Source organism: Anopheles marshallii, chromosome 3 (assembly GCF_943734725.1).
Source record: "Anopheles marshallii chromosome 3, idAnoMarsDA_429_01, whole genome shotgun sequence".
Classification (NCBI taxonomy): domain Eukaryota; kingdom Metazoa; phylum Arthropoda; class Insecta; order Diptera; family Culicidae; genus Anopheles; species Anopheles marshallii.
Genome location: NC_071327.1, coordinates 51590642 through 51616509, shown reverse-complemented (window position 1 = coordinate 51616509; position 25868 = coordinate 51590642). Strand labels below are relative to the sequence as shown.

The following is a 25868-nucleotide window of genomic DNA, read 5'->3' as shown; positions in this document are numbered from 1 at the left end:
AATTTCTTTCCCAAAAAAAAACCTCCAAATTCAGGCCCACATCTCCAGACGTCTCCCTTTGCTCGCCGCTAATCGGTTATGGATGGGCCTTTGGTTTGTACTCCGGCGCTTTTTTTGTATTCTTCAGCCAGTGTCTAAGATTTTCGGGTGCTCCGGTTCTTTTTTTTTCTTCGTCAATCTCCTCCCTCAAGGAAAACGATCACCAACAGCCACCGCGAGTTAACCTTCTCCCGGTCATGGTTGGTGCGTAGCGAAGTAAGCTCTACTACATCCCTAGCCCGTTTTTGTTATGTGTTTCTAAGTTCTGTTGCTTCCAATGCATCTTCGCTGGCGTAAATTTGGCGCAAGATAAGATACGGTTTTGTATCGGTCGGTGGCGCTGTGGCTAACTTTGCCGCAGCACTACCGGAGGTTTGGAATTGTAGTAACGCACAAAAGTAATTTAATAATCATCAATCAATCATTTGTAATGCCTGACACGTTTCAGATCTCTTTCCTTTTTTTTCACCGATGATATCGCGCCAGCTTCTTTTCTCGTCGTTGTTTTGGGCTGTTCTGATTTTTTTTCTGGGACATCTTGTGCGTTTTTGTAACGTCTTTCTTTCTTTCTGGGAGCTTCAAACGGCTTGACGCGTTTGTCCTAACATGGGGTCTTAGGTGAATGGAAGTTAGCTGCTCGGGGTCGGATCGATTGATGAGAAGTGTACAGATGAAGTGCTTCCAAAAGTCGAGGGGTACATTGATGCTTTCGAAAACGGTTTAGACCTCATTTTTTAACCTCCACTTGTTTCGTATGTCGGCTCTCGGAATAGAAAGGAATACAATTATACAACACGCAGTAGTTACCAAATTAGAACATTGGGTCCCGACTATATGTACGCTCAAAGACGAGCATATTGAAATGTTTTTGCTATTACTCGGCGTAATACATTGTTCTTCGTCTGCGATTTCAGTACCTTAATACTTGGCTTCACAAAGGATACAAAGCTCCATGTGTAACATGCGACATCAAATTTACTAGCCACTATTATTCAAACTACGGATGCGACACAGTAGCCATTGTTCGAAAACCACATGCACCATGTTTCGATACGAAAATCCCTCACTCCTTTCTCTTTTCCCCCATGTAGGGATATTACGAAGTGAATTTTAAATTTATTTCAAACGAAGCGAAAACCGAACAATCTTTCCCATTCGACACTAAGGGCAACGAACAGAAACAAAACAGAACAAACGGAGGAGAGTAATTAAACGGGAATGTCCACGCTGTTGATCTTCGGCGTCTGGGGTATGGGAAACCTGTTCCCTACCGGGGCGACGAACGTGGAATGGCATTTTGGCTCCACTTGCAGCATGTCGGGTGTGTTTGTATGAGGGGGTGGGCGCGCGCGCGCTTTCGGTCGCGTTGGCGGTCGCAACAGTTTGACAAGTTCCCGAAGTCTTACGAGATGCCGCCCCGTGTTTATGCATATTATGCAAAAATTCTTTATTCGTCGTTGTCAAAAGTCGATAATTCTTTCGATTAATTAGTGAACTGTTTGGTGGGATTTGACCAAGCGCACCACCTCGGGGGTTTTGCTTTCCAACCGGGGAAGCTTTATGCGATCGTTGACCGTTTGGATCATCGTTCACGGGGGAGGTATTGCGAGCGCCACACAGCTCCCTCAACTGCCGGATGCAGCGGTTGTTAAGGTCTGACAGCTGCTGCTTCAGTTCCGTGTGGGCGTTGATGCACTGGAGGACTACCAGCACCTCCAACACCAACCGGTGCCAATCATGCGGTTTGGCTCTTCGCAGCCAGTTGACAACCGGCAACAACCTGACACATCCTTCGGGACACAATTTTACGGTCCGAATTGGTGTGACGTTTGGTGCGATTTTTTGGGTAGCGGATATTTTATGCACTCTTAAACGATGTGCTACTGTCGTATCCTTTGGAACATGGACGGATGGTGGATGGGTAGGAATGGTACATAATTAGACACCGGTGCGATCGGTACGGAAGACCTGTATCATTAAGCAACCACCCCACTGGAGAGTGTTGTAGCAGTAAGCGACCAATGGGAACAGCTTCTCGATTACGCAAATGAGCGAACGGTTGGTGACTTGCTGGTTCCCGTGCTGGAACCGTGTCTTTTTTACGATCCAACTTTTTATACCATTTTAATATGTTCCACGCCAAATGTTGGCAGTTAGCAATGGTTTAGTGACGGTCGCACATATACACCTTTGCTGGAATAATATAACCTGTAAGGTGTATTGACAGTTTATTTTACTGCACAATTAAAATGAAGTGAAATTTGACGCACATAAAAAACGAATAGAATTGAAATTCTTTAATAATGGTCGGTTGTGCCTGACATGAACCTGACTCCATACAGATATGGAGTCTTTCTACTGAACCATGTTTAAATGCAGGTCAACCGACGTGCGCGTCACTTCCTACGTTGCAGACTCACGACACTATATATCACATCTTCAACCTGTCACTCAAGCTGAGATGCGACAGTGGATTACGTATTCAGTAGAAAGAACGGCAATACAGCAAAAAATCAAAATCTGCTCATAACCGGTAGCCCACCAAATTGCAACCTCCCTTATCAATCGCTCCATAAAGATACTACAATTGATGCATACAATTCTTATCAGTTTGTTGGTAAACCCCCGGCAGATTGACTAATTGCTAAGTTTAAAGATCAACGTATGATGCATTTTGGAGCCCTTTTTACCTTTGTACTAGGCTTTTAAAAATATCTGACCTACTGAGCTAGAAATTCGCCAAATGAGTTGTCAAATTGAGACGGTTTGGCGCCGTCTGGAATTTGAATGATCCGTTGGTATTGATTACCAGTAACGGCATTCCTTACGGTGATAAGATATGGATTGAAAGCGGTCCAGTTTCTGACTATAAATACCTACTCTCAGATATCCAGAGCATATTACTGTACAAGCGTTTAACAAGTGTTCTAACCAAGAGATAACAATCCAATTGCAATATGAAAACACAATATTTCACGATCTTCGCCATTATTATTGGGGTTGCGCTAGGTAAGGATCAATTTGCGATGAATCCTATATTCTTGTTACCAACAAACTCAAACATGGTACTTTCTCTGCAGCAATTCCAGCACCGTCGACGCTTCTGGATGATGCTCCAGATCGTCGAATCGTCAATGGAACGGATGCATCAATTTTTGACTATCCATTCATGGTGTCGCTTCGTGGCAGTACCGGAGGACATTCTTGCGGTGGTAGTATCCTGTCAGATCTCTGGGTCATGACGGCTGCCCACTGCGTAAGTGCGACAACGCCTTACTTACAGACGATCCAGGTCGGACGTACCGTCATCTCTCGTGAAGTAGACGACTCGGTGTACGGTATTGCGCAGGTGATCTCCCACCCAGGGTACGACTCTCGCACCAGTCATATCAACGACATAGCACTGCTGAAACTGGAACGTCCACTCACGTTCAGCAAGAGTGTCTATCCTGTACGTTTACCGCAACCGATGTCCGAAGTAGAAGACGATCTAGACGATCTGGGGGTAACTCTGATTGGGTGGGGCCTAACGGCAACGGGCGGAGCGGCACCAACAACTCTGCAGCGTGTAGACTACTACGTGGTACCGAACGAGGAGTGTGATGCGATCCACACGAGTACGATCTATCCGTCACACATCTGTGCCGCCATTCCCGGAGGTGGCAAGGGACAGTGCAGCGTAAGTTGGATGAAGGTCAGAAGCGTAGTCTGTCTGACGATTACTGACGAAGTATTTTTGTATTCATGTTTCCCTCAGGGTGATTCGGGTGGTCCGCTACTGCATCATGGCGCACAGGTTGGCATTGTTTCGTGGAGCATTAAACCGTGCGCCGTTGCACCGTACCCTGGAGTGTTGACCAAAGTTTCTCATCACATCGAGTTCATTCAAGAGCACACTGGTATATTGCACTGTAACTAACAATGGATATTTGTACAATAAAAATAATACAAGTTAAGACAATATTTAATGAAAAACATGCACATAATGATCGATGATGATTATTTTTCGCTTATAGGGTATTCAAGAAATATGAATACACATGTGCATCGTCAAGAACGCGTATTTTTGTATTATTTGAAAGTATTTTTGCCCCATGTTCATATGCAATTAGGATATTGTTATCAGTTTTAACTACACATTTCCGCTTTGAAATGTGAGCAGCGTTCACATTCTGTCAGTTGTTGTTCTTTCGGAGGAGTCAGCACAAAGAGGTTAAGTAGAGCATTTCCTCTTTTGAAACAAGGGTTAAGAATTCATATTGTCGGACAAGAACTATTCGTGCAGCAGCCACATGATGTACAACATTACCAGGGGTAAACTCCAACATGAAACATAATTCCTAAATCCAATACCAACCTCCCACTCATTCCAAATGCATCTTCTGCGATGAATTGGAGCGCAGTCTCCAAAAGAGGACACTTCCCTTGGCATTCTTTGTAAAACAATGCCAAATTGAACGTGGCGTAGTTTAACACTTAGTTTTTCATACAGATTGTTGTCTTCAGGTTCGAAACTCTACGGCGAGGAGCACTACGTGTTCCAGCAGGATTTTTTATGTTATCGGTAGAAAGGTCATTTCTATGTTCCATGAGGATTATGCACCAAAACATACGGGTATTTGGAACAAATCTGGTTTCTAAACGATTTTACTTAACGAAATTTTGGACCTAACTTTGTGGACTTTAAGCTTTCCGGACTTCAATCCTATTGACATTTTGTTTGGTTATGTATGGTTTCGATTCTCAACGAATACAAGGACATCGATTCGTGTAATCGACGGTATTTCTCAACTCTCAGACAGATTTCCTATGCTTCTGATTAACGTGTGAAGCTGGTGAAGTAATACGAAGTACTGGGTTTTTTCTGAAGATATGTTGTTTAGGTTCTATATAAACATAGCTTCGAATAGCAAAAACCAGAAACAAAAAACGTTATCTTATTGTTTTCAATCATATGCTTAAATGGGAAGGAGAGTTTATCTTTTTGTTCCGTAGCATATAATAACAAAGCATAGATTCCCGCTTCATACTGTATTTATGAAAAATTAACTTATTCTAGCATTTTTATCCTAATTTCTTCTCATCTATCCACTTGTTGATATTCAAAGGGAAATATTCTCGGTCTAGATATTTTATGATGTCCACTTGGTTGATGTTGGTTTATGGATTGACGATCAGCGAATGGGAAATGTTCCTACGTTTGGAATGTGCAGTAATGGTGCCCGAAGTGTCTTCCCGAAGATGACTTCCTCATCAAGAACCTGGGCTGGGTTTATTTAACCTGCTCTAGTTAAACTGCTCTATTGATTATAAACAACAGTTTCGTGGCTAAACAGATTGAAGGAGGTTCTAAAACCGATTAAAATTATTACAATTGACTAGGCAGGAAGTTTGTTTCGTCTTGCATTTTTCGAAATACGATACACCTGTCATAATTAATTTTAATAATTAATTAATTAATTAATTAATTTAGTTAACAGCTGATAAATATGTATAAAATTGCGAAATTTAGTCATGCTTGATTTGCGCTTACCTTTTCGAACTGCTAACAATTTCGTAATTAACTCGATCCATTGCTACCAATGACTAATCCACGTAATTATTAAAATTTCAACAGGATCCCTCTCTTTTCACCATGTATTTTGTACTTCTCGTAAAGTCAGGAACGTATCCATTAATTGATTAATTGTATCTCAAGATTCTATTCCGTTCGGAATTTTCAGTTTTGAAATGAAAGTCATTCATTAAACTCAAGAATTAAAAAAAAAATATTGCAATGCGTATGAAGCATCGCTTGTCAAGAATTTGACTATTATGCGTTGGTCTGTACTACTCAATTGCTTAATCTTTCGTTCCCACTTTCTATAAATCTTTTTAAAACACAAAAGCTCACCACTTTAAATTCATTGGCGTCGCCTTTGCTGACCTTGTCTAACTCGCTCAGAACATGAATCATTGTATCCGTTTCACAGTTTCTTCTAAAATTTTGTTTCCTTAACATGATCTTGCATAAATCTCTTAAATCATTCCCTCTACAAATTTACATTGACTTGAAAGACTACAACGCCTAGCATAGTATTAAACCTATTTTACTCCGGGCCGATCGAATGGTTTTGGATTTGGACCAAAGCGAAAGAATCGAGCGAAATGCCAACACGGCTAGACTCTGCAAATTCATCCATACCAGAGAATCGTCGGGCGGATAGGATGAACTTTATCGCAGATTTGATGATCATTAACGGGCGTGTGGAAAGCTTATTAAAGTGCGTGCGAAGAAGTGACTGGCCTCTTTTAGAGACAATAAAAAGGCAACAGACTATTTTGAGATCATTGTGTTAAATAGTGATTATTAGGAAAAATACAAGAATTTCTTTCCCCACGAAGCAACACCCGATATATGTCGGATATAGCTATTTCTACAACAAAGGAATTCTTGCGATACGGTTGAATGCGTTCCGTTTTCGTCCCATTGTTTAGCACACGTCTGCACTTTGACCAGCTTGTCGTACTACGATTTGGACGCTATCACCACACTTAAAATGGAACGAAATTTGACGCACATAAAAAAACTGATCAATAGGAGGAAATCTGAGTCAATACAGATATAAAATCTTTTTACTCAATCATCTCTCAGTCAAACCTGACGCACAAGCTGCGACGCGACAGTGGATTACGCGTTCAGTAGAAAGAACGGCAACACAGCAAAAGATAAAAAGCCGCTCATAACCAGTAGCCCACCAAATGGCAATCTCCCTTGTTCCATACGATTCTTATCAGATTGTTGGCAAACCCCCGGCAGTTTGACTAATTGCAAAGATTGAAGATCAACGTATGATGCAGTTTGGAGCCCTTTTTAGCTTTGTACTAGGCGTTTAAAAATATCTGACCTACTGAGCTAGAAATACGCGAAATGAGTTGTCAAATTGAGACGGTTTGGCGCCGTCTTTAATTTGAATGATCCATTGGTATTGGCATTCCTTACGGTGATAAGATATGGATTGAAAGGTTCTGCTTCTGACTATAAATACCTACTCTCAGAGATTCGGAGCATATTACTGTACAAGCGTTTAACAAGTGTTCTAACCAAGAGACAACGAACCAATTGCAATATGAAAACACAATATTTCACGATCTTCGCCATTATTATTGGGGTTGCACTAGGTAAGGATCAACTGACTGTGATTCCTCTATTCTTGTTACCAATAAACTCAAACATGGTACTTTCTCTGCAGCAATTCCAGCACCGTCGACGCTTCTGGATGATGCTCCAGATCGTCGAATCGTCAATGGAACGGATGCGTCAATTTTTGACTATCCATTCATGGTGTCGCTTCGTGGCAGTACCGGAGGACATTCTTGCGGTGGTAGTATCCTGTCAGATCTCTGGGTCATGACGGCTGCCCACTGCGTAAGTGCGACAACGCCTTACTTACAGACAATCCAGGTCGGACGTACCGTCATCTCTCGTGAAGTAGACGACTCGGTGTACGGTATTGCGCAGGTGATCTCCCACCCAGGGTACGACTCTCGCACCAGTCATATCAACGACATAGCACTGCTGAAACTGGAACGTCCACTCACGTTCAGCAAGAGTGTCTATCCAGTACGTTTGCCGCAACCGATGTCCGAGGTAGAAGACGATCAAGATGATCTGGGGGTAACTCTGATTGGGTGGGGCCTAACGGCAACGGGCGGAGCGGCACCAACAACTCTGCAGCGTGTAGACTACTACGTGGTACCGAACGAGGAGTGTGATGCGATCCACACGAGTACGATCTATCCGTCACACATCTGTGCCGCCATTCCCGGAGGTGGCAAGGGACAGTGCAGCGTAAGTTGGATGAAGGTCAGAAGCGTAGTCTGTCTGACGATTACTGACGAAGTATTTTTGTATTCATGTTTCCCTCAGGGTGATTCGGGTGGTCCGCTACTGCATCATGGCGCACAGGTTGGCATTGTTTCGTGGAGCATTAAACCGTGCGCCGTTGCACCGTACCCTGGAGTGTTGACCAAAGTTTCACATCACATCGATTTCATTCAAGAACACACTGGTATATTGCACTGTAACTAACAATGGATATTTGTACAATAAAAATAATACAAGTTAAGACAATATTTAATGAAAAACATGCACATAATGATCGATGATGATTATTTTTGCATAAAACTCAGCATATCTGTATTATAGGCGAGATGCTTTTAAGAATGCAATGGTTTATTTCATTTCTAATTTTTAGTGCATTTTGCTATTTTAATCAGTTCTTTAACTTCCAAGAACATGGATGAACAGCAATGGTTACCATGGTAATTCTATAAATACTCAGAATATATTAGGCGGCGAATAGTATTCTTATCAACAATTCTTAATGTTGAGCAATGCTAAGTGTATATTCCAAAGATCTCGTACAGTTGCTTCCAAAGAAAGAACCACTCCACTAGCATTAAATCTCCAAAGCGATATACAATTCCACCAAGTTCTTTCTGGTATGCCAAGAATGAGAATATCTCCCTTAACTAATTCACGCACCACCGGGAGTGTTCAGTACTGATGTGGATGTCATCTACCATACCTAAGAATTAAAACAAAATCGAGGATCGCTTTCCAAGGCCGCATTAAAGATAGATCGCTTTGTTGTCTACTACATGACTACAATACATTGGTCTGTACAACTCAATTGCTTAATGCTTCATTCCCACTTTCCAGAGATCGTTTAAATCACACAAGCCCGCCACCAATTCACTAGCGTCTGCTTTGCTGACCTTCGCTAACACACTCAAAACATCAAGCATTGTATCCGATTGAAAGATCCATGTAAAATTGTGTTTACTTTACACGATCGAGCCCAAAAGTCCTAAATCATACCTCCCATAAATCGACCCATCGAATTGATAGAGTCAACGCCCAGCACAGTAATAAACCCACAAAACTGCGGGCCGATCAAATGGCTTCGGCAATCAAATGACTATCACCCGGTATATGGTCGGATGCAGTTATTTCCACCACAAAGGACATCCTGCGGCACGGTGCGTTCCCTTACGATCCCTCGTTTGGCACACGCCCGCACTTTGACCAGCTGTGTGGATCATAAATCTTGTCGTGCTACGATTTGAGCGCTATCATCTGCCCAGCCTGTTCCGGGATGGTGCTAACAAAAGTGCCATTTATTGTCGGGTGTGTGTTTTTGCGGTTCGTACAATGCAAGTCGAAGGATATAGGAAGGCCGAGCAACGGAACTCGCCAGAAAGTCATGTCGTGATTATGTAACGCCCGTTTTCCTCCGGCCCTGTGACGGCTGACCTATTGTTACAGAGGTGCTCGTTGCCACCTTTTGTGGCTTGTACATTCCACAGAGCCGAAGGGGGAAAAAAGGAATGGTGGACAAGGGAACATCCTTTTTTTGCTGCCTTCTAGCGGAGTGTTAATAGGATTTGTGTGAGCAGTTCGTGCTGCAAAAGCTGCGTTCTATGACCCGAAACAACCATGTACCATGGACCATTGTCACACTTCCCGTTCGCTTCAGACACGGGTTCACGCTAAAGGGACCAACAGAGCGGACAGCATACTCATCATTCATCATGGGTGTGCAGAAATTAAAGTACCCACTTCAGCGCAGCAGGGACTCCCATTGTGTACGCAGTGCAACACCGCTCCTCTCTTGAAAGGTGTGCCCGTGGGTTTTTATCCTTCGGCCGGTCCGTACACCAGTACACCATCCGGCCATTTGTTGCCGGAAAACAACATATAGGCGTAAATAATGTAATTGAGTGTGTCGGTTCGAGTGAGGTCTTTTGCTACACTGGCCACCTTTTTTCCTAAGGTCCTTGGAAGTCATTTGTTCCTCATCCGGCTGGTGATGATATCTTCGTATACAAATCGAATTGGAGTTTAATATTCGTAATGGTGCTAGAAGTTTTCAACTGACTCACATTCTTTTCCGATTCTCGTACGATTCACAGAAAGAGCTGCGATCCTGCACGGCCTGCGGTGAACCCATATCGGACAAGTTCCTGCTAGATGTTGGTGGCTGTTCGTGGCATTCGGCCTGTTTACGTTGCTGCATCTGTCACACACCGCTCGACCATCAACCGTCCTGTTTTCTGCGCGAGCGACAAATCTACTGCAAAACGGACTACACCAAGTAAGATCGGGTTGAAGGACCTTCAATCATGCAAACCCAAGAACGCAAACCGCAATCCCTCCGTTGGCCATGTTCGAGATTGGAAGCAACACCTAACCGCTCGCTCGTGCACTCATTAATTTGAGGACAATTAGTAGTGCTGTTGGTACAGGCAACAACAAGAAACAAAAATACTGATTAACATCCCGTGTTTCTGATGATTGGTGGTTGGAAAAACGGGGGTTTAAATATGAATTTCAGCCCGCCCTTTGGGTTTGGTGAAATTATTCCATCCATGTATCGCATGTACCGGACAGGTTTTTTTTTGTTTGGTGCGTAAAGCACAAAAGAAGCACATTGTAATAAATAAACATTTTCCCGACGGGCCTCACCGGCACTGGGGAACATGGGTGCGAAAATAATGTATGCGTCACCACCCATCATGGTACCGGTCACACCATCCAACCCCCATCCCGAGGACCCAACCGTGGTTCATGCTTTTTCATGGTCAATTAACTCCCATCAGCTATTCTAATGTAGGCACGAATAAATTGTCGACCCTGTTTGACAAATCTACATCTCCTCGACAAGGCGGTCGGGCATATTTATTTCTTCTTTCAGTACTTTAAACGCGGAAGGTTCGCTCCGCCAAAAAAAAAATATGCCAAGAATTTCCCAGAATTTTCGCAGTTAGCTAGATCAATCTGACAGCAGGATGGGATTGGGTGCATAATCTCAGCACACGACGACGCGCTGTACGCGTTGGTTTTCTTCCCTAATTGAGCGTTGTTGTTTGTAATTTAAATTTCACCCAAGAAAATGCATTTTGCGTTACAATCTAACAGCAGCAGTGTGTTTATTATAATTCGGTGTCTTAAGAATAGAAACATGTTTTGCTTCAATTAAGCACAGAACCGCACTACTTATTAATGCGTTCAAAGGCTGACGAAATTGCAATGACCTCGCGGAATTGTGGAATCGGCGCACACTTGCGAATGTAGCGCACGTTCACATTTCATTGACGAATTGGATGGTATTCTTGCAGTGCTTTTATCAATGATACTTCGAAGAATGCATTGCAGCAATAAAACGCACCACGGAAATGTACCGCGGCGTCCAGTGCCTTACCGGGACGGGTTAAAACTCGTTCCGAATCCTGGCATTCCGGCTCCCGGTTGCTGGTGACATCTGGTACGGTAGAGCAGGAACATGCTTCCCTGCGCACACCGGCAATCCCTACAAACCCGCACCGGATAGTAGTGGCACTTTAATTGCTGCATTTGTTTCGAATCCTTCGCAGCATGCTGCGCTCGAGGAGTTGCCTCGGTGCAATCAATGCAACAAACCAAACACCCTTTCGCGATGTTGATCTCTTCTGCCCTCTCCGACCGGTCCGGCACTAGCAAGGCGCACAGCAAATGGAGAGAAAATAATAAATATCGACATATTTTTTCACGCGCTTCAAGAACGTTTAACATGCAGTACGCATGTAGTACGCGAGGTCCATTGCTGTTGCCTGCTGCTGCCGTTTGCAATCGTTTCCGAACCTGGAATGCTGGTGGATACCTTGCTTTTCTTTCTGCGACCCTTTCCCTACATCGCTATACTTCGTGATGTACAACAACATTCTGAGCACCCTGTCCACACCACTCCACGGAAGGGGGGATTTGACTTCCTTGGTTGGGTGATACCGCTGCGATGGCTTCCGTTACCCCTTTTCTAAACAATAGTGATCCTCAAACCAAAACGAAAAAAAAAACACCCAATGAGACACCACCGGGGTGGAAGCTAATTTCCGAGGCAATAAAATTCATTATTGCACCTCCTTCTATGGGTGTATCGTTTTTGGATGGCCGGTGGCTTACCGAGGCAAGTTCCCAGAACTTGCGAGGATGCGCAGTGATTTTCACGAAATGTATCGTAGCCCCGCATGTAAAGCAGGGGTGAACAACTCACCGTGTGGTTGTGTTGTCAGGAATTCAGTTACTTCTCACATTCAGTTGTTTACTTGATACATATTTTCTTCTATTTTATTCAAGTAGGAACTGTGGCGAGAACAAGTGGCTGCGCTATGCTCATCCTTCCATACTCAGAAGCTTACCTAAACTCTATGTTTACCTCTCGACTTTAAAGAGTCATATTGGCGCATATTTCATACATATCACACTAAAAGATAAATCTAGAATAAATTATTTCATATCGCACTCATCTGCTGAATACATCCAGGAAATGGTGCCCTTCCGCGAATCCCTCTCTTCGCCCGAGTACACCCAGGAAGAGGTTCTCTATTCGAGCAGCAAATTGTTTCTAACAAAATTAAATAGCAAATTAGATTAAAATTCTAAAGGACCTAAATAAAACAAATAATGACACTTCTATTCTTCTACCACACTCTAAAGGAGATCACTCCAGACTCAGTTATGAAAACTTCTGAGACATTATTTGACAAAAACACTTGATTTACGGTTTACTTAAGTGCCGAATGTTTACCAAACGACTAAACAATCAGAATAACATCTTTGGAAGGAGACTTGCAGTCCCTATACGCCATACTATGTCTATTTTGTCCAAAGCTCCTCAGAACCAGAAGAAAAAAACTCCCCGTCATAAAATGTATGTAAGGACAAAGGTGAATTCTGCTGCAATTACTTCGATCAGATAACTAACGAATAAGAATTTCTATGTGCATTATCGGTGATACTATAATTAGAATGACACCGGGCAACTTAGCCCGAAAATCCCTTTTTGGTTGTCCGAAAGCCATTTAAGGTTTTCTAGACTGACAGAAGAGGACCGTTATGTCCACATTGAGGTGGAGTGTTGACGTTGATCAAACCATAAAATCTATATGGGATATTGGAGATCTTTGTAGACAAATTGAGAATAAGCGTCAAGTCTATATTGAGGTGTTGACATTCAAGAGTTCCCTGAGGCTGACGCTCACGAGAGCCCTGGAAGATAAGTTGTTTGGTCTGATATGAACGCATGTCAGCTATCTGCTGCTTCACGGGCTGTTAGCAGTCGTTACTGATCGAGGGTTTTGTCCTGGACCAGTCAGTGATTCAACTTGCGCAATCGTTCTAAAATTTGCGACATTTGCGAAGCTTGACATAAATTTACTACGAATTACATTTCTACCCGACCGAGGTCTATACTGTGTGTTCTTTTATTAATACTTTGCAATAGCATGGAAACAAATGTTCCGCATTATCCATAAATTGCTCAACCCTGGGTATTAAGGATCTGAGCATACAAAAACCAGACTACCACCGTGCAGTTTCATAGCGCAGCCTCACTTGGGCTGTGAATTGTAATGAAGAAGAGTGCAGCAAATGCCCGGTTTTGTAAAGCAATTAAAGCCAGCACGTCTCCCGCGGCCCTTTGTTGGAGTTGTCCTTCTACCAAAGGTTTCGCCACCAGACCCAACCATCGGAGCACAGGCCGGCCAGAGCGTACAAAACCTGAATGTTGTGGCTGGACGGAACCCCGTTCCCGAAACAGCGGGAGCCTACCATCTCCGACATCCCGGGAGCAAATTATGCACATAATCTGGAAAATATCTCGAAATTTATCATTCCCATTCGTTGGGGATGCACCTTCGGGTGCTTCTGTTTCCATCCTTCCGCTGTGTGTCCGCGCACGCTGATCAAGCTGCCAAAGACGATCGCGTATCGCGAAAATATCTGCAAGATCACATCGAATACCGATGCCCGAATCGATGGACAATCGGAACCGTGAGGAATTGCAGCGTGTGATGGTGTTACCCCTTCGGGTGTAAGAAACCACAAAACGGTAGCCCAACGAAGAGATCCCTCGCGATTTAATGTACGTACTGCAACGCAATGCGTAATCGCGCACAATCAATAAAGATGTGAACCACATCTCGGTGTGCCAGTCGTTTCGATAAAGCAATCTCGGCAATCACCCGGAACGCAATGACCGGATGCGTACGAGTGAGTTTGTTCAGTCTTTTTTTTGTACGATCGCATTGCGCGCAGTAGTAATCTTGCGCACGCACGCATAAAAGCACGATTTACGTGGGTCCAACGTGAGCATCTTGCAGTTGGATAGGAAACATATTTCCCTGTGCCAATGCAAGCAATGTTAATACCGTTTTATGAGCGTTTAAAGAGCGTTCACGGACAACACGGTAACGATAGATTATTTCTTGAGTGTGGAATTAGTTTCCCATAGCCAGGAATTGGGAAGCTTCTGCTGTGGGACAAGATGACTAGTCACATGAAATGTACATGTGGCATAAAATAAGTATAAATTTTAAATTAAATTACTAAAAGCGTAAAATTATAATAAACTTAAATCCCGACAGTGAATAAAATAATTAAAAGACACATTTTAGTAATTAAAGCTCATGAAAAAAATATATGTATTTATGGGTGTACATGAAAGATTCCAAAGATTTCCACTTAAAATGTGTGGACTTAATCGAAACTTTTTACATAGCTTTTATTCAAATGTTTGTCCATCAGTTTCAAAGGAGTTAGCTAGGTTCGATAGCGTTCGCCGCTGATGGTTCAACCACTTGGAAGCAGTTCACAATATATAACATCCTGCTGATCTCACCATATTAAGCGCATAATTTGCTGCGAGTAAATATTTTGCTTTAGTGTCAATAGAGCTTTCTCAACATTATTGGCTTATTTTTTTGTATTTATCATAATCATACCCACAGTCCCACAAGTTCCTGAAGCAAACGACAGGCCATTGCCACGATTTCCTTCAAAGTAGCTTCTCATAAATGAAGCTTTGAAACTTATAAAATGCGCATTATGTCACTCTAAATAATATTTGCGTCGTTAAAAATGATCAAATTTAATGATGCAAAGCAAACAACACAAGCCAAACAATTTGGCATATCCAATATGGAACAGTGACAACGAGTTATGCAATTTAAATAAAAATTTAAAAACATTCCTTAGCAAACTCCAAAAGAACAGAAAAATGAAGAAAGTAACGAAAACAACAACAATATAAAATTAATTGTTGGATCATGTCTTAGTTTTAAAATCGAATCAGTAAACCAAATGCAATTTTATAATTCAACTATTTTCCAATAAAAACAAAAGGAAGAAAAACATACGACAATTCAAAAACGAAGTGTCGAAGTTCAACTGATTTCAAACGTCGTTCAAACATTTAAACATTCAATAAAAAGAATAAGTTTGAGTAGAAAACAAAGTATAACTTTACTGAAATTTTTCGTCCTTCATTTTGTACAAACATCAATGTACAAAATTATCAATATAACTACAAGACAATCTGTAAGGCAATTAGAAAATAATTTATAAATTTTTTATAGCGCTACATAATAAAAGATTGTTGCAGAAATAATCAAATAAAATTACTTAAACCTTGTCAATTACATTTAATTATAAATTTCCCTTGACCATAGGTCGTCAAATTTCATTCCACTTTTGCAAACATTTACCTTTCGATTTTTCATTGTCAGTTAGTCCTTAATCATAAATATTTTTCGTTTTCAACCACTTTTATTTAAAATTCATCAAACATCAAACAGTCAGTTCATTAAGTCCGGTTTTTCGTTTGTTTTTCTTTATTTACTGTGCTGAGCTTTTCCCATTTTTCATTTATCTCTTTGCGCGACAATATTCGCATTTCGATTATCCATCAGGATCCGTAAAAGGGAAGAGATTGCCACGATAAACGGTGTACAATCTTTCCTTGTACAAGCAGACGCACACACACACACACGCACAGTCACAAATACAACGAATTGAGAAAGCAAACAGAAGCCAGCTTAAATTCGCAAACATCGAAAGTGCATAAAAATAATCATTAATTTTAATGTCCACCTCCTGTCGTCAACCTCGTGGCACACACAGAACAAACCATCAGAATATATCGTCCCGATGTGCATCGCTCAACCTGAGCGGTGGTTGTTGCTGTCGCTGTTGCACCATTGCTCCGTCGTCGTTTCCTTTCCCCTGACGTGCAGTTGCAGTTTGCTATTTTTCCCTTCCAACTTCACGTTAAATAAATGGTTGATATAACTTTTCACGAAGGCGAATTGGCAGCGAAGAGTGTTTTTTGGTTTTTGTTTTCCAACTGCCCCCATGTGAAGCATTAACCTGGGCTGGGGGATGGATTAACTTTGCTGATGCGAAGACACGCGGTGGTGGCTGATGTTGGCACAAGATGAAGCACAAAACACAAAGCTCACAATTTGTCCCGTGCTCAGGCAGGCGTCTTGTTAGCAGGAATGTTACTTTTTGTGTGCAAACAGTAGTTCTTTTTTTTGCACTCGCTTTTACGTGGTTCTTCTTGTGAAGACTCTGTTTGCATAGTGGAATGCGCTTGCCGCTCAAGCCACAAGAACGATGAGGACGTTCATGCAAATGAGGTGAAAATTTACCATCAACAAAGTGATATTCCGCACGCGACCGTATCCGGTGGCCGGTGGTAGCTAACTCGTGCATGGTGCACCACCACCACCACGGATGCATCACGGCTCGCGATCGTATCGGGTGCATAATTAATGGCTGTCATAATATGGAACAACACAATGGGCAAATTGAGACTCCGCGTGAGGCACCGCGGACACTTACGTTCTCGACGCAGTTGGACAGTGAGATGCTGCACTGTATAGTTGCACCTTTTTGGAAATTATACTTTAATGTTTCTTGAACTTTTAAATAAAACTGGTTACTACGATACACACTGATATACATTTTATTAGTGTGTTACTAATAATTTTAAAACATTCGATCCATTAAACCGGAATTCTTCATACTGTCCACAAAAATTGAACATCACTGTAGCCTCACAGTATGAGACTTGATTTGCCTCCCAACCGCCCAACAGATCTTTCCCGGCAGAGATTGTTTTTGTTGATGAATCTCAACGATCAACTTTTCCAACTCCACTTTTCTTTCATCCTTCCAGGACGTTCGGTACCAAGTGTGCCCGGTGCAGCCGCACGATCAGTGCCACCGACTGGGTGCGACGGGCTCGCGATCTTATCTTTCATCTTGCCTGCTTTGCCTGTGATAGCTGTGGGCGCCAGTTGTCTACCGGAGAACAGTTCGCCCTCGTAGACGATAAGGTACTGTGCAAGACGCACTACTCGGAGATGTTTGACTGCGGCACCTCGAGCGATGGTAGGTAGCTTAGGAAGACCTGATTTGCCAGACCTCTCCAAACATCTCTGCACGGTTCTCCCTCCCACAGACGGTTGTGAGGCGGATGGATACCAGAAGAACAACAAAACCAAACGCGTCCGTACGACGTTCACGGAGGAGCAGCTGCAGATACTGCAGGCGAACTTTAACATCGACAGCAACCCGGACGGTCAGGATCTGGAGCGGATAGCATCGGTTACAGGTCTAAGCAAGCGTGTTACGCAGGTTTGGTTCCAGAATTCGCGGGCACGACAGAAGAAGCACGTTCAAGGTACTGCTTCGTCAATCAAAACAGCTCAGCAAGATCACGTGAACTCCGTTGCCAAAAAGCTTACCCTGTTTTTTTTTTGTTCGTCTCATTCCTGCACAGTTCCTAGGGAAGGTGAAATGAATCCCTTTGCGAGGCATATCAACCTGCAGCTTTCGTACACCTTCCAGCAGGCCGGTGTTGTCCACAATCCATTGCACATTGGCGCTGGTGGAGGCATTTTAAGTGGGTCCCCCTTCGGCAGTAATGGTAACTTTGGAAGCCATCATCACAACAACAATAACAATAGCAGTAGCATCAACAATAATCACTCATCGAAATCATCCGCCTACAGTACGCATGGTAAGGTAGCTGCTGGGACAGGTGCTTCAGTAGCACAATTCGACCATTACTCAATTCCAGATTCATTTCGTTTTAGATTCCTCGCTTGATGAACTATCGGAGGACTCGGCGATACATTGCATGCAGAGTGAAGCTTAGCGTATGGAATGGAATCGCCCGTGCGGTGTACATTAGCCACAATCACCAGGATCGTACTCCTTACTGTTTGTTGTTGATCAGTATTAATTTATTCTACCACACTATCCCGAGGACGGCAAATGCTTCACCATAAGTTGTAGCAAAATTATAGTCAAGCTCCTCCCAAGTCCAGTCCAGATAGTTTGGAGAACATTTGTTTTAACTAAATTTTGTATTAAGTATGTTTTTTATCTAATTATGCTCTTACTGCGTAGCATTGTAAAAATGCGTACGGTTTCAAATGTGTGCGCGTGCGGGCGCATGTGCGGTGTACTAAATTATTGTCTCCTGCTGGCATATTTGTGGTGGCCTTAAGTCTAATGATGTTCGTTTCAAACGCAACGTGAAATAAAGTAAAGAAATTATTTATTTAACGCACCACTGTACGAAAGCGAAACATGGCAATTGCATACAATGGAGGTAAAGAAAGAAACACTTGTGCGATAGAATTGTGAGTTTTGTGTGGATGGTTCGTGTTGCTCGTCCATGCATGCAACGAGTTGGAATAACTATTTAAACTCATCGAACGCCATGTAGAACAATCATTCAATAAAGTTTACTTCACCTGTTCAAACGGTCATTCAAACAGCAGAACAATGGAATCCGTTCGTCAGGAAATAAGTCAGCGTTACCAATCGGATGTTCCTACCATGGACGTTTACAACAAGGAAGCCATAGCCATCATGGGCATGGGACTACCGCCGGAGGAGTTGCTTAAGGAATGCTGTTCAATATTCCAGCTCGCAACTGCAAATCGAATGGTAAGTCAAAGTCAGAAAAAATGCGTTAAAAGTTTCAAACTCAACAAAAACAATACTGAACATTCACGCCCCTACAACGATGGACCCCTCAGTTCGCTTCCTTATCGCTTCACGCACACCAAATTGCGCACACCATCCGTCAAAGTTGCGTATCACATTGTAAACAAAGCATCGCGCAACAGCTATACGCGAGTTTAGTAGCGGGTTGTAGAACTGCATCGAGCAGCTAATCCAATCGAAGTGATTATTCTCGATATCAGGAAGTAGTGTAGCTATCAGCAAACGTGTATCCAAACACAGGAAGTAGTGCACCGATTGAGCTAGGCGCTTGCGTGTGTTTTGTTGTTGTGCTTTGAACCATTGCCAAACAGTACTACGTGCAATGGAACGACGGGAAGTTCCGATGAAGCACCTGTTCGACGGTGGTGAACTGAACGTGTATGATCAGAAGATTGCCAATCTTTCGGCTGGTGCGCCAGGGCCGGATCTATTGGGGCTGAGTGCGGAAAAGTTTCAACAGGCAACCGAAAAGCGGATTGTAAGTAGGTGAATGTGCACAGTGCGCTGGCGATTGGCGTATCACATGGCATGAGAAGATTGTGCGTGAATCGCTGATAAGAGATTTTGTTTCGGTGTGTGCTTTTGATGATATTCGACAAAATTATAAAAATTATAAATTATAAAAATGATACAATTCAGCTTATCGTACAAAGTTACTTTATTTGATAATTGTATAGTTTTCACATTAAATAATACAAAATTAAATATCTAACGACGATACCGGTAGCGTTTGAAGTGGAACCAGAGCTGAAAAATGTTGTTCTGAAACTGACAGCGAAAACCACGTTTGTAGCTGAATTCCCATTCACGATTCACGATCTTAAACGCTATATCTTCGTACGGTGGTCCAGCATGAAACCGAAGCGTCGCAAAGTCCCCATTATCCGAGCAAGGTGTAAGAAAGTACTGTGGCGTAGTGTTCTTGTTGATCAGGTCCGGATAGAAGATGTTGAACTTGTATCCCTGCACAATCTTCGGCGGCGGATTGTCCATATCGTAGTGCGTCTGGTTGTACTTGTTCCACTCGAAGCCTGTGTGAACGCGGTTGAAGTAGCGTGGCTTGCGCGGTCGATATTTATCCGACCACAGGTACACTTGCGAATCGACACGCGTTTCCACGGAAAATTCGGCCTCATCGTTGTCCATACCACGGCGAGCTTCCTTGCGCAGCAGCATCTCTTCCCGGGAGTACAGTTCTTCGTCTTGATTAATACCCAGTACCTTCTGGCGTAAAAGATCCAATATCTCTTCGTCTTTATCTTCGGTGATGATTTCAATGCCAGGTTCGAGATCGTTCGATTGTAGATACTTCGGTTCATAGCCACCCTTTTTGTACATTTCGAAACACTCGTTTAGTAGATCTGATTCATGGTTGTCCGCCGGTTTACTTGGTCCTGGTTCCGATTCTGATTGAGCTGCCCCACTGTCCATGGACGATTCGTCCGCTTGTTCACCTCTGGCACCTGCCCCGGATGGACCCGGTGCTTCATCATCCGACTGCTCCTCTTTCTTTATTTGCAGCTCCTGCTCCTTCTTCAGTAGTTCTAGCTTGTTGCGAAGATTGTCTTGATGCCGGTCACGAAGTCTGGCTCGAGCCATGTGTGCTTTGAGCTGCGAGAGCAAACTCTCCCAATAACCAATATCCAACCCATCTTGCTGGCTGCTGATTTTATCCTCAATTTTTTTCTTAAGCTCTTCGAGCTGTTGGGCAGTTTTGCCACGGAAAATTTGCGTCACATCCTTCGCTACACTCTGATGGATACCTTCACGACGCCCCGTAGCAATGCGCTGTTTTTCCGCTTCTACTTTGCGCAGCTTATGAATTTCATCATCAACGATAATGGTTAGATCGGTCCAGAAATCTAAGTTCTTCCCTTTTTCGAGCTCGTTGTACACTTTAATGTCAACCAGCAAATCTTCCAGGTCGTCCAGGCTCAACCCGTTCAGGTAGGTGTACGGTTCATGCATTTGCATCTCGATCGATTCCTCCAGGTTCTGCTCGGAAATGTACTGTGCGAGCAGATCGATTGGTTTGGCCCGTCCATCCTGTATGCGGATCTTGCTGCGTAGCTTCGCCTGCTCCAAATGGAATGTTTCTTCCTGACGTTGCCACTCATCAAACTGGGCTGCTTCCTTGGAACGCTGCATCAAATACATATCATCTTCACGCTGTTGCTGTTGATGTTCCCGCTCCAGTCGACGCTTTTTGATCTTCTCCAATTCGATAACATTTTCTAGCTGTGTTTTGCGATTCAACGCCTCTAGCTCACGCCGTGAAATGTCCTTCAGCCCTTGCTTCTCCAGCTTCTTCTTCCACACAAACGGTGCGGATTTTTCACTTTGTTCACCCCACATTGTCCTGCGAAACGTAAGCGATAGCAAATATTTTATAAAACAACAGGGATAACACTTTTTTCAGGGTTTTTACCTACGATTTCACTACACACTTCTTGCTGTTGTTGGGTTGTGAAACTGTAAACAAAGATTTTATCGTTCACCCGCTGTCAAACCGATGACTGTCAAAAAGCTGGTCACTTTGCACATTTCTCTACCCGACATACAGATGGCGCTGGCGAACACATTATTTGAAAATATCGTTAATCAGTCAAATTTTTTAATTTAGCTCGAAAGCATTCTAGCATAGATCTTGCAAATAGTTTACACTTATTAAATGTTTTTGTTTTTCTCCTTTACAGAAATATGAACTTAATAACTCGTCTTTCCTCTTCCAATACGGGCCAACTATTGGAACGACGGAGTTTCGAAAAACACTTGCTTCGTTTCTAACCGAGGGATATCATAGCGAGGTTCACATGTAAGTGATTTAATCATTTTTCTACGCGCTACTGCTATCAGTCCAGGCACCCCTAGTTGATTCATGGATTCTACATTCAATCAGGTCCGATCTGGTTCAAACTAGCGGAGCTACGAACGGGCTTCACCTGATACTCTCCACCCTAGTGGATCTGGCTGGTGTAATATTCGTTGACGAATACACGTACATGATAGCGCTGGAAACCATAGCCCAATTTAACACAATGAAAATAGTTCCAGGTGAGTGGACAATCTTATCGCTGGCTGTTTGACTCTGTGCAAGGCCGCCATGCAAGGGGGGAGAAACGGAAGTTCAGTGAAACATTTGTCAAATTCGAGATTTCTGTTTGTCCTTCTGGCGATTAGTGCCCCTTGACGAGGATGGTCCCAACGTGGACTCGCTGCAAGCGCTGATCGATCAGCACCGGTTCGAGGCGACGAAAGGGAAACTATTCTGGGGGGTTTATTACACGATACCGACGTTTCACAACCCAACCGGAATCGTATTTTCTGCGGGTAAGTTGTACGGCCCCGTGGGGTGCGTTAGGGGAACCTGGGGATCCTAGCGCCAGGCGTCCCTTAGCGTGATGATTACTGATAAACCCACCAAAATTGAGTTTCTTTCTTTTTTGCCTATTTTGGAACCGCGCTCGTTTCGTTGATTTGATGCGCAGAAAAATGTCAACAGCTGATAAGGCTTGCCCGCGAAACCGACATCTTGATTGCGTGTGACGACGTGTACAATTTATTGCACTACGATGATCCCACGGCACCTCCGCCCAAGCGCCTGTTTGCCTACGATATTGCCGATATGGGACGGATGGATGGATGGCGCGGCAACGTTATATCGAACGGATCGTTTTCAAAGATCCTTTCGCCCGGTATTCGGCTAGGATGGATGGAATGTCCGCCGCGGTGTGTGGAAGCATTTCGCAACAGGTAAGGGACGCTAGAACGGCTCACCGGCTTGCTAGTGTTCAAATAAAATGTAAATTCCTTTCCATTCGCAGCGGTGTGTTGAAAAGTGGAGGTGCCGCCAATAACTATACCGGCGGTGTCGTGTGCACTCTCATTCAAATGGGCTTGGCTCAGCGACAGCTGGAACATTACAGCACCAACTACTCCATGCGATTGAATGCAATGGCCGAGACGCTGGTGGAACACCTTCCCAAGGTGTGCAGCTTCCGCAAGCCGAAGGGTGGCTACTTCGTCTGGATACGCTTCCCGACCCACGTCGATTGTGCCGAATTCAACCGATACTGTTTGGAAAAGTATAGCGTATCCGCCATACCCGGCATAAGGTTTTCCATTACTGGGGAGGCACGTCACTTCATACGCCTCACATTTGCGTTCCACGAGCCCGATTATCTGCGCCGCAGTGTGAAAACGTTCTGCCAGGCAGCGGCGGATTACCTAGCGATAGTGTCGTCGCCGTAAGGCTGTGCCAAACTTCCGCACACCTCATATAAAATTCTTACCTTTATCTTTATGATACCCCGTACAGAATCTTAAAGCGCGCAAATAAAAGCCACAGTTGAAAAGGAAAAAAAAAAACATTGGACCTCATATCTTCTCTTTTACCACGCACCGGTCAGGCAGCGCCATCGTATAGATTGCACCGCAGTTAAACTTTATCGCCGTCTGTTTGAATTTGTTGATTGAATACAATAGAGAAATGGCAGCAGCCGCAACTTCTCGATGGGTGGTGGTTTGCTCACTCGCACCCAGCCAAGCTCACGTGTTAGGCGCACGCATTGAGTTAGGTGCGGACAAGTGCCCCGAAGTGGCTGGCAAATAAACGGTAAACATTGTTTGGGGGTGTCACATTGTCCACATACGCGCACACGATGCAGATTGCGATGCATCGAATGCAATTATCTCTTCATAATGTACGGGCGGTGCTACGGAAGATGCGGCACTGTTTTCGTTTGTAAAAGAAAATTTTCCACTAGATCGGTGCGGAAAACAACCTTAACTAAAGGGACATTTGGTTTTGGCGTGAAATGATTACGGAGCCGCTTGTTCTTCGAATGTATCGTACTAATAAATTTAGATGAATGGGACAGGATTAAAAGTACGTAGTAAATTGGTTGCAATAAATCATGTGACATGTGAGTTGGGGCCTACATTGAAGATCGTTGGTAACTCAAATGTGTATTGTCTTGTTGACGAGGTATTGTCTATTAGTCCCGTGCCTTGCTGTTTGCTTTAATACAAAGAAGGTTGGGGGAATCTCATCTCAATCTCATTTGAAACTCTCGAATTTCGTAACAAATGTTTTTGGTCACTCGATTACGGTGTAGTGAAATGTGCTCCAGAGTTAGTCTTGCAATATAGAATATGACTTTGGTAGATATTTACATGAGCTTAGTAAATATATACAATTTTAGTAAATTATATACACGTTATGGCACACATAATGATGTCACGCTGGATAACATCATGACAACAGTATGAACTCCAATAGAATTGCACAGCCACATATTAATAAGACGATTTTGGACTATCCACCAGGTAAGATGACAATTGATGATATCATTTTGATCGCCAGAAAACTAAATAACAACTGAATGGTGACCGAAGTACAGGGTTCAGCTTTCAGATCAGCAAAGTGAAGCTTGATTAGTATGATGAATCTCTTACTTACTTACCTATCACGCGCTACAACCGCTTCGCAGTCTTGGCCTGCTGCAGGATCCCTTCTAGTGAGCTGATTCTGATGGAAGCATCAACACCACCACTTAATCTCATTTAGGTTTTACCAAGCCTTTTCCTCTACGTGGGCGTCTTTTACACGCCTCTCTCCATGTGGACGACCTATAAGGACTTTACAGGATGTTGTTGTCCGGTGCCATTCTCGTGCTATAACCAGCCCATCGGAGCTTGCCGACTCTAATTTGGACGACTTCGAAAGTGCGCTCACCTATTTGTACGTTACACCCGCGTAAGTTAGGATCTGTTAGCAGGGCCGCTGTTGGTGTTACCATCAACTTTAACTCGTTAATCTCCAACCCGAGGGTTTCCGTCGTCTGCTCAATACTTTGGTAAGTATCCGCTACGTAAGAGAGCCGTAAACCAATGATCCCTATGTCATCAGCGTATGCCAGAATCTGAATTGACTTATAGAAGATGGTCCCCAAAGATTCCACCTCCGAGTCATAGATGGTCCTCTCCAGTCCTAGGTTGAACCCATATCCATATGTGTCTTCTTACTTTAACCAAATGAAATTCCAATACCTAGGGTGTCCACACTTCTGAGGTTACAATTATTGTTAGCTACCCCAAATCTACTATTTTGCTTAACCGATACAAAAAACTGAAGAAGTCTAAAGTCTGCCATTTCTGACTTTTATAGACTTTATTTTCCACTAAGCTGGATAGGTAGTCCTGCGTACGAGGAATTGGTCCGGATAGGATTTTGGACCAGTTCTGTCGTATGAAGACATGCGCTACTACCGGACCTCCCCAACTCAACCACTCAATGTTATTCAAATATGGTATTAGTACTGATGGCGTCATGGTAACGCTTCCTATGGATATAGTCCACCTTCATCACCCTCTTTGATTTCGGAGCCTTCAGCAGCCCAGGGAAACTTGTCGGCCATGGGCCCCTTCACTGTATTTTTTCGTGAAACATTGTAGCTGCATATAGCGAATCTATACCACAACATATTCCAGCTTTTGTTTTCTTTATGATTACACTGTGTAACTTACTACACGGAGATCCTTCTGTAATATGTATTGGAAGGAGCGTTGGGGATCGCACAGTTTGTCGAGATTCTTCATATTCGATGGCGATCTGGCTAGAAGGCTTATTTTTCTGCTAGTAAAGTGCAGGGGAAAGGTTTATCTACTGATAAATATGAAATAAATGTGATGTGCTTGTGTACCATCAATTTTGTTTCGATTAATAAAGATCGTTGCACTAGTCTCCCAAATGATGTTCATTTTACGAGCCTTTAATTGCAAAAGCAACAAAAAGAAAGACATTCATAGCTGCCATTCAATTTGAAAGCCATGGAACGCCAAAAATGTGTCAATTTTCATTGTGCTCGTTAGGATGTTAATAGCCTTGTCTAGGGGGTTGAGGGTTGATGATGCGTGTCCGAGAGGGTGGTCAATGTTATATCTG

The 25868-nt window shown here is 43.3% G+C and overlaps 5 protein-coding genes across 5 annotated transcripts; 4 read left to right on the top strand and 1 right to left on the bottom strand.

The window, feature by feature from the left end:
- The first annotated feature begins 2996 nt into the window (after positions 1–2996).
- Positions 2997–3958, top strand: LOC128712782 (chymotrypsin-1-like). Its single transcript, XM_053807655.1, has 3 exons — positions 2997–3048; positions 3120–3718; positions 3797–3958. Exons 1-3 carry the CDS (start codon positions 2997–2999, stop codon positions 3956–3958), a joined length of 813 nt encoding a protein of 270 aa, XP_053663630.1.
- A 3190-nt stretch (positions 3959–7148) lies between these two features.
- LOC128712781 (chymotrypsin-1-like) lies at positions 7149–8110 on the top strand. Its single transcript, XM_053807654.1, has 3 exons — positions 7149–7200; positions 7272–7870; positions 7949–8110. Exons 1-3 carry the CDS (start codon positions 7149–7151, stop codon positions 8108–8110), a joined length of 813 nt encoding a protein of 270 aa, XP_053663629.1.
- A 221-nt stretch (positions 8111–8331) lies between these two features.
- Positions 8332–18062, top strand: LOC128712780 (LIM/homeobox protein Awh-like). The gene is made up of 6 exons (XM_053807653.1): positions 8332–8343; positions 9997–10178; positions 17079–17293; positions 17364–17585; positions 17685–17924; positions 18001–18062. Exons 1-6 carry the CDS (start codon positions 8332–8334, stop codon positions 18060–18062), a joined length of 933 nt encoding a protein of 310 aa, XP_053663628.1.
- Positions 18063–18822: 760 nt separating this feature from the next.
- Positions 18823–23173, top strand: LOC128712779 (2-aminoadipate transaminase). Its single transcript, XM_053807652.1, has 7 exons — positions 18823–18862; positions 19234–19400; positions 21619–21737; positions 21822–21976; positions 22103–22252; positions 22411–22675; positions 22747–23173. The coding sequence occupies exons 1-7, from the start codon at positions 18823–18825 to the stop codon at positions 23171–23173; spliced, it is 1323 nt and encodes a 440-aa protein (XP_053663627.1).
- Positions 19631–21277, bottom strand: LOC128711291 (splicing factor Cactin). Its single transcript, XM_053806158.1, has one exon. The coding sequence runs from the start codon at positions 21275–21277 to the stop codon at positions 19631–19633; it is 1647 nt and encodes a 548-aa protein (XP_053662133.1).
- Positions 23174–25868: the final 2695 nt, after the last annotated feature.